This window comes from Ostrinia furnacalis, unplaced genomic scaffold, assembly GCF_004193835.3.
Source record: "Ostrinia furnacalis isolate ACB-3 unplaced genomic scaffold, ASM419383v2 OfSCF2235, whole genome shotgun sequence".
Lineage (NCBI taxonomy): Eukaryota > Metazoa > Arthropoda > Insecta > Lepidoptera > Crambidae > Ostrinia > Ostrinia furnacalis.
In genome coordinates, this window is record NW_021132474.1 from 211,398 (window position 1) to 221,196 (window position 9,799).

At 36.1% G+C, this 9,799-nt stretch overlaps 1 protein-coding gene across 1 annotated transcript; it reads right to left on the reverse strand.

The window, feature by feature from the left end:
• Nucleotides 1-331: 331 nt before the first annotated feature.
• Nucleotides 332-8,490, reverse strand: LOC114354857 (sodium/hydrogen exchanger 7-like). Its single transcript, XM_028307428.1, has 8 exons — nt 8,005-8,490; nt 7,450-7,608; nt 7,204-7,364; nt 6,745-6,960; nt 6,097-6,170; nt 5,705-5,846; nt 1,990-2,095; nt 332-588 (listed from the first exon to the last, which is right to left on the reverse strand). The coding sequence occupies exons 1-8, from the start codon at nt 8,228-8,230 to the stop codon at nt 332-334; spliced, it is 1,341 nt and encodes a 446-aa protein (XP_028163229.1). The 5' UTR covers nt 8,231-8,490.
• Between the last annotated feature and the right edge of the window lie 1,309 nt (nt 8,491-9,799).

The following is a 9,799-nucleotide window of genomic DNA, read 5'->3' on the forward strand; positions in this document are numbered from 1 at the left end:
CGCACGCGACAAACGTATCGATCGTCTCCGATGCGTCGGTTCGGTCCTCCCGCGATTTAAAGCGGTTCATTTCCCCGCGACATAACATTCGGCCGACGCGCAAACTGGGTTTCGAAAAAGATTATAACTCTCGGAACTTAAAACGTTCGATCGCCGCGTCAACTCGAGTGCGGGAGATATTTTTTTAATACTTCGCGATGGAGGAAGCGAAACGCGTCAAACGATCACGGCGATCGCCCACCTCATCGAGGCGGGCGAGGTTTTTTGAATACAACGGGTGCCCTCGCGACTCTAAGCGTCGCCGGGCCGGGGCGGCGGGGCGGGGCGGGGGCTAGGGCTCCGTGGCGGGGCGCTCGGTGGGCGGCGGCGTGGACGCGGTGAGGTTGGCCTGCAGCGCGGCCAGCGCGGCGTGCGCGGCGGCCGACGTCACGCGGCGCCAGGGCGAGCGCGCGCGCACGGCGTACGCCGCCTCCTCGAAGCCGTACTGCAGCCCGAGGATGATGCTGAGCGCCGACGCGTCCTGCCCGTGGCAGCCCGAGTACCGGTACTGCGGCTTCTTGTCGAACCGGCATCCGCCCGATTGAGCGCCTGCGAATTCAAAATTCGTTCAGTTTCGAAGGCTCACCTGCTTTTGACAGAAAAAATCTGTTCATTGTAATAATAAATTATGTCGATAACCGATAACTTGATCGGTAATATGTAATATTAATGACTTCTCATATTAAATATATCGATAACGACTGATACGATCCGATATGCGGATCGAACGAGTCTTTTGATAATTTATTTATTTATTTTTATTTATTTACACTTTTGCACATACAACTGTACAGTGGCGGACTTAATGCCAAGTGGCATTATCTGCCAGTCAACCACAGGTCGAGCAGAGAGACTAAGGCGGTGTAATAAATATGACGTTTAATTAATATACTTACATAGCATTAGATAAAATAAATAACATACGAATACATATTAATATAATAGACATACACCTAGATACATAAACATAATAATAATATTGGCTGTTATATTATCATTATTATGATAATCTGTTTAATTTTATTATATTTTAAGCAGACATCACGACGGGCGATCTCGCCTGAGATTAAGAGCCATTTTACATTTTCGTGCTAATTTCTANTATTACATTATAAGGTCATTCAGACTAGTGTCCTATGCACAAATTGGTTAAATTGACATGGCGATATACGGCAATGAAAAATTTTGCATATTGATAACAGAAACTTGTTACAATCTTCCATTTGTACACTTAAAGAAGATACTTGGAGTAATTTGAATAAACGAATTGACCTCATTTTGGCTGGAAAAATACTAGTATGTTTTAAGCCTTATCACAATATTTGCCGAGTGTGAGCGAACTGAGCGATTGTCAAGCGTTTTAACACGTGCACAAGGCACATTCGCTGCGTTTTTTTTTATCAGCATCAAACATTTCCAACCTGTAGATATTAAGGTGAGGCAGCAATCGCGGGGTATGTCTATAAAATGTCTGTACAAGCCTAACAGTGATCTTCTAATGTGTTTCCATCACGGAAAGAAAAAAAAAGTCAAAAGTTTTTTCTTAAGTGTTTTTTATGTGCTGCGGATTTCGGCACGCGCATATGAAATAATGAAATGCGTGCAGCCCGCATGCGGATTACATCCGCACGCATAACAGGAAAAACGCACTAAATCATCTATCACCTGATTCTATGCCGACTTTTGCACTAAGTATTCTAATTTCAAATTTCATATTAAACTAGCTTTCCGCCCGCATGACAAAAGGGCTATTTTAGGGTTTTCCCAGAAATTATTCGAACTTTTCTCATCGTAAAAACCATCCTTAAACGTCAACGAACATTAAAAAAAGAATTGGTAAAATTGGTCCAGGCGTTGTTGAGTTATGCGCTTACCAACACATTTTGCGTTTCATTTTTACATTATAGATTAATTTTCTTTGTATAAAGTAACATGTAACATAACACGTACCTGTAAGTTCGCACACTTCTGCGATGAGGAAAGCGGCGTACGACATGAGAACAAACAGCGCAGACTCCAGCAGCGGCCATTCGCGGACATGCGTGAACTTCGTCATGTGCACAGTGGTTAAGGAAATATTGCATTAATTGAATATATTAATAAAGTCGTAAATTGATTCTCAACTATCAAAACATTGTAAGTAATTGGTAATTCCCCAAATGAAAAGATGGAATTTTCTGAGACACGTAGTTTGGCGCGCATCGCAATGCAGACCGGTTTTCTAGCTCATTTTCATTATTAAACGGTCTAAATCGTCGAATTTACCGATGGCATTTTAAAATTATGGCAATTCTACCTAGAAACCAGTTTTATGCCGTTCATTATGCTTCATGTCGAGTTTCGAGTGATTATTATTACTGATTAATTTATGAAAATCACCATTTACCATTTGAGATAAAAAAAGTTTTTCTTATTCTTATATTTTCGCATTCAGCGCAATCGAAATCGATGTTAAAATTATTTTCACGAAATGGAATAATCTATTAAAAAGGATATCAATGCAGTCAGACAGCCCATAAAAGCACCGACGAGGAGAGAAAGGCTGAATATCCCGATGAAATCTCCTATTGCACCCAAGAACGCAGTGATTTCGAAGCCACCATCGTTAGAGTACCTCTTTTCATAGTTTTGTATGGCACTGAAAAAAAAACCCAAGTGTATTATTGATAGAATCTATTTAATTTATATTTCTGTTTTCATGGCAATATTTTCCTTTTTGACCAAGTAGGTAATCCTATGATCACCGGAAAATAGAGGCGTATTTATTTCAGTATAGCGTTCCACCATAATGTGGAGGATAATTTTCCTTTTTTGTTCCAGTCCAAATGAGCAGTCACGATGACATCACGGCTTCGTGTCACGTGAGGCGAAGATAATAATGCAAAGTAATTACCCGCTCAATACTAACGCCACAGCATCGTTAAGGACGCTCTCTCCGAATATCATGGCGTACAAGTTGACATCCACCTAGAATAAATATGTAGCCATTTAATATTAATAATTAACAAGATTTTAACAGGCGCAAAAGATTCATCAAAGTCAAAAACATTAATCAACGTTTACAGCAATAAATATTTTGGATTTATCTTTTTGTGACTACGAAACTTTTTGTATGCCTCTATGCAGGTATGAGTTTTTATGCGATGAGGTAAACAAGTTTTTAGAACTGAGTCTGTACCTAAGCATAATAAAAACTAATTCATTTGTGATTGGAGTATTAATAACAAAGTCAATAAGGATTTAAATGAATGAGTGTGTAATTCAAGCAAAGCATTTACTCTATTCTGCACTTAAATGATATTTTAATAAATAAGTAGAGTAAATATTTAAAATTCAGTATAACACGTCAAATTAATGAGTGTATTAAGTACAAATTAAATTAATACCAGATGGCCAAAACAATCCCAAGGAGCTTAACCCTTTAACCGCCGGAATATGTGTCACGGACTGAGTACGGAACAGCTGTTAAGGGGTTAATCAAAAAATTCTGTCGAATAAAAAATAAGTAAACCAGAACTTACTTTCAGCTGAGAAAATATAGCCAGGACAGTTAACGGATCGGTGGGTGAGATTAATGCACCAAAGTACAAGGTGTCTAGAAAAGTGAAGCTGGCTGCAAGTGACGCTGGCATGAGCTGCACGCAGCCATACATTAGAGATCCAATCACTAGCGCAGAAAGAGCCGTACCAACCATCGCAAAGGTTAATATTGCCCCTAAGTTACGGAAGAAATATTTCTGAAATAAAATGTGTTAATGTTTAATTTTCCAACATTACGGTGCCTTGAAAAAATGTGTAGTGTCATATATTATTATTATTCAATAATTTATTTATACAATAATCTTCTTGAAATATTATAAGATCATTCATCACCATTATACTTTTACCAATCTCAACATTATGAAGTAGTTATGTTAAGTAACAACTTAAGGGAGTAATAGACATTTTATTTCAAACTTACCCGTTTAAGACAGTATCCAGCATGGAAAATAATTGGAGGCAGGATGATGTTAAAAAATATTTCAGGATCAAACGTTGCTTTCAGATCTATTTCATTTTGCTCTATATTCACTATTTCACCTCTAAAGCTATAGGCATAGGTCTTATTTGGGACTGGGATGTCTGTAAGCAAAGTAATGTGTTATTTCATTGAATGAAAATAATAATAATATAAACTTTATGTTGCTTGAATTAAAGTAAGTTTTACCTCCAGCATGTGATACTTGCAACTTGTCGGGGAAGTGAAATCGTAGGACATCAGGCGGCACAGATAAGTTGTACTTGNCTAAACTACCTCCCTGACAATTTTCAGCAATTTTCAGCTCTAAACTTTAGAGCCAGGAGAAGGACATAGGATACTTTTTATCCCGTTCGAAAAAAAAAAAGTCTGCTTATTTATTGCCATTAAGGCGGAACAAAGTTCGCCGGGTCAGCTAGTAGTACATAAAAAGAAAAATAAAATACGTATTTATGGAAAATAAAGTCACTTTTATTTATATTTTCCGGTATTAATTGTAATTTTTGGTAAGTACGTACTATTTGTACTAATAAAATTATGAAAATTCGAAATAATAAAGTTAGTATTCAGTCTGACTCTCACTTATTGCTGTATGTATCTGAAAATACTTAAGTAATAATACTATTAAACTCTTATTAATAATTTACACAGACTTAAATCAACAAAACAGTCTTTTAAATGGCAATGCCAGATTTTGTATGGAAGGTGGCGTCTTTTTTTTTCGCGCGGCCATCGACCAAACTTTGTTTTTTGATTACAAAATATTGTAATAAACCAAACTTACTATGACATGTATACCTCTAAACTCAGTCTGAACTGAGTTAGGAGCGTTAGAAGTTTGATGATTTACATACTAGATTTGCTTTTTGCGCGCAAGTTTTGTAAGAAATTGCAACAAAATATTGCGCTATTTTTTTATTGCGCTGATTCTACTCCACACTGATGCCTTTAATGGATGGTATTGTTTGTTTACACATACAATGTCACTATTTTATTGCAATTTCTTACAAAACTTGCGCGCAAAAAGCAAATCTAGTATGTAAATCATCAAACTTCTAATGCTCGTAACTCAGTTCAGACTGAGTTTAGAGGTATACATTTCATAATAAGTTTGGTTTATTACACTATTTTGTATCCAAAAAACATGGTTTGGTCGATGGCCGCGCGAAAAAAAAAAGACGCCAATTTCCGGCATTGTCTTGTACTTATAAATTCAACTTCAGTTCTTTTTAAGAAATAATCTGACTCCTAAGAAACAATAAAACAAGAAGTATTTATTTTTTGCAAAGGAAAATGCAATGTAGTGTCGCGGCACGTCTAGCGATCTGGCAAATGCGCGCGCGCTTGACTTTCCCAGTTCACGTTCGCGTATTTTTTGCTTTACCGGATCCGCCACCGGTACCGGCGCCGACTCACCGGATCCGGTAGTTCCAAAAACACGCCGGATCCGCCGGATTACCGGATCCGCCGGACCGGATTGCAATCCCTAGTCGGCCCATCTCTACTGATTATTTATGAATATTATGATCACCATTTACCATTTGAGATGAAAAAAGATTTTCTAATCTTAGTTTTCCGCATTCAGCGCAATCGAAATCAATGTTAAAATTATTTTCACGAAATGGTATAATCTATTAAAAAGGATATCAATGCAGTCAGACAGCCCATAAAAGCACCGACGAGGAGAGAAAGGCTGAATATCCCGATGAAATCTCCTATTGCACCCAAGAACGCAGTGATTTCGAAGCCACCGTCGTTAGAGTACCTCTTTTCATAGTTTTGTATGGCACTGAAAAAAAAAACAAATTGTATTATTGATAGAATCTATTTATGTTTCTGTTTTTATGGCAATATTTTCCTTTTTGACCAAGTAGGTAACCCTATGTTCAACGGAAAATAGTGGCGTATTTATTTCAGTATAGCGTTCCACCATAATGTGGAGGATAATTTTCCTTTTTTGTTCCAGTCCAAATGAGCAGTCACGATGACATCACGGCTTCGTGTCACGTGAGGCGAAGATAATAATGCAAAGTAATTACCCGCTCAGTACTAACGCCACAGCATCGTTAAGGACGCTCTCTCCGAATATCATGGCGTACAAGTTGACATCCACCTAGAATAAATATGTAGCCATTTAATATTAATAAATAACAAGATTTAAACAGGCGTAAGAGATTCATCAAAGTCAAAAACATTAATCAACGTTTACAGCAATAAATATTTTGAATTTATCTTTTTGTGACTACGAAGCTTTTTATATGCCTCTATGCAGGTATGAGTTTTTATGCGATGAGGTAAACAAGTTTTTAGAACTGAGTCTGTACATAAGCATAATAAAAACAAATTCATTTGTGATTGGAGTATTATTAACAAAGTCAACAAGGACTTGAATGAATGTGTAATTTTCTTCAAACAAAGGAGTTACTCTATTCTGCACTTACAATATAAATTAAGCAGATATTTTAATAAATAAGTACTGTAAAAGTTTTAAATTCATGTATATCACGTCTAATGAATGAGTGTATTAAGTACAAATTAAATTAATACCAGATGGCCAAAACAATCCCAAGGAGCTTAACCCTTTAACCGCCGGAATATGTGTCACAGACTGAGTAGGTACGTGAACAGCTGTTAAAGGGTTAATCAAAAAATTCTGTCGAATAAAAAATAAGTAAACCAGAACTTACTTTCAGCTGTGAAAATATAGCCAGGACAGTTAACGGATCGGTGGGTGAGATTAATGCACCAAAGTACAAGGTGTCTAGAAAAGTGAAGCTGGCTGCAAGTGACGCTGGCATGAGCTGCACACAGCCATACATTAGAGATCCAATCACTAGCGCAGAAAGAGCCGTACCAACCATCGCAAAGGTTAATATTGCCCCTAAGTTACGGAAGAAATATTTCTGCAATAAAATGTGTTAACGTTTAATTTTCCAACATTATGGTGCCTTGAAAAAATGTGTAGTGTCTATTAATTTATTTAATATTAGTTGGTTTACTTAACTAATAATTTAACATTAATTTTCTTGAAATATTTATAATATTTCATCATCATTATACTTTTATCAATCTCTATATTATTATTATGAAGTAGTTATGTTAAGTAACAACTTAAGGAAATAATAGACATTTTATTTAAAGCTTACCCGTTTAAGACAGTATCCAGCGTGGAAAATAATTGGAGGCAGGATGATGTTAAAAAATATTTCAGGATCAAACGTTGCTTTCAGATCTATTTCATTTTGCTCTATATTCACTATTTCACCTCTAAAGCTATAGGCATAGGTCTTATTTGGGACTGGGATGTCTGTAAGCAAAGTAATGTGTTATTTCATTGAATGAAAATAATAATAATATAAACTTTATGCTGCTTGAATTAAAGTAAGTTTTACCTCCAGCATGTGATACTTGCAACTTGTCGGGGAAGTGAAATCGTAGGACATCAGGCGGCACGGATAAGTTGTACTTGGTGTCTGGTGCTGGATGCACATCGATGTGCGTGATCTGGTTAGTGCTGCCAGCATATCGTATGATAGCTCCAACGATGAGGCCTGCATGAAAATATTACATTTATAGACAAGTAAATAATGTTCCTTTGTCACAAAAACTGACCTATTTTAGTTGATATTCATTGCAGTTCATTTTAAAATAAACATTAATATTCCCAGTGTATTTAGGCCTAGATTCACTCAACCAAAGAAGCATTTAGAATAATAATAAGGATGAGGTAACAACCAGTAGAGTTGATTTTGCAATGGAAAGTAAATTACTAAGTGAAGCTATTCTTTATTATAGGAAGGCACAACTTGTTGTTACATAAATCGCAGTATCGCAGTAAAAAACCAAGGTCTGCTGATCACATGTTTACCTTTAACAATTAGGACTAATAGGTATCTAAATACCTACTTGCTCCTCTTCTCTACAGTAGGTTCTAGAAGTCTACTCACCATAAATTACTGCCAATCCTGTTTCATGGAGCCAGCTCACTCGACGATGCTTGAATACCCATATAGTAAGAACAGTTAGGGTAAGAAGGCAGGTATAAATCAGAAGATTCAAGCTATCAATGCGATGTAGCAACGTCGCTTTTGCATCTAATGCGATATCCGTGCCCGATCCACAGCAAAATAATACAGCATGTAATAAGACACCAAGGAAAATTATAGTATGCATGTTTATCGTTTTTTGGTGTAATCTACACTTTTAATTTAAAGTAAATAAAAAAACACTTCACATCTGTTCACATCTCAATGTATTGACGCAACCAGAAGAACCCCACACAAAACACTTTTAATCTAGTTAAAGATTCAGATTTTGAAAAACATTTAATAAAATTATGTGGAGAGCATCAAGAACTTTTACAATTTCAGTGATCCGACGAAATTTTTCGTGAAAATCCAAACTATTCGATACGGTACGACGAAGTGTATAATCATGTAAAAATAAAAGTAATATTATGAGTTCTCTTTGCATCCCTTACTTATGCATAGTTGGAACGCGTAAAAAAGAGATAGAAGTATATCTGTCAGTAGATCTCCTAAATTTAGTCGGATTATACGCATCAAATGTCATTTGACTTTCCACACTGTCACATGCAAAGGCATAAAATATTATTCAGTATGATTGGAATTTTATCCTCGTTTCTTCGTTCGTCAGTATTCTTTTTATTTTTTACAAAGAGATTTTTACGAATGTTTTTAAATAATTTAGGCATTCTAATAAAATATTATTAATTTTTGAATCGCGGTTGGCACTTTGAAAGTTCACTCTTTTTTGCAAAAGATTTTTTACACCCAATATTATAAATGCTAATATTTTATTTCATTACTTAAACCTACATAATATGTTTGATACTCGCACACTAAAATAACTCTATGTTGGGAACATAATAATAATAATGCCTCGCGCACGGCCNACATAGTTGGGGCACAAAAAATTTCTGGTTGAGAGGCGGTCATAATGAACCAGAAAAATATTGACAGAGTAAGATGGAGAGGACGACTAAATTGCATGACTCTACCTATGATTGTGATCAAATACAGAGATGGGTTTATTGGTTTCTTTCACTTCCAGATTTCAGGAAAGGTTACTTCGCACGCAAGAGGCTCTAACCTACTATTCTTTTTCTTGCAGTGTTGATATGGGATTGAGTTCATTGAGTAGATAGGTACGATGATATCTCTTAAACTCTGGCTGGAAAAGTCTTTTAAGACCACACATTACGATCACGAAAAGAGCTGTACATGAAAATAAAGATTTAGGTTTGCAATTGTTATACAAATGAATCAAAGCTACAATTTTGGAAGGAATATTTTGTAAATAAATTGATTAGGAGTAGTTTGTACCTACATACACTAACTAATTTTGTTAAAATAGGTTCAGCATTTCAAAATAGTAGTTAGGTGGTACTTGATAGGAATCCTGCTTAAAGTTTTTCTCATTTTTCCCCCAAGTCGATGAGTTTACTAAAAATAATAGTGTTTTGATCGGTTTTATTTCCCACAGTTGTTGAATAAAACTGGTTGGTCAAGGCATTATTATTAATACAAGTCAAGGCTTGTAGGTTGCAGGACTACTCAAATCGTGCAATTTTTCGTAGTTTCAATGTCATTCGTTGTATAATGAAAATTTATGTTATTATCATTACATTTTCTTTACCTACAACTTAAGATAATCGATTGCAAACTTTCACCCACATGACGTTTGGTCTATCACAGAAAGCTTTTATCTCATGTCTCCTTA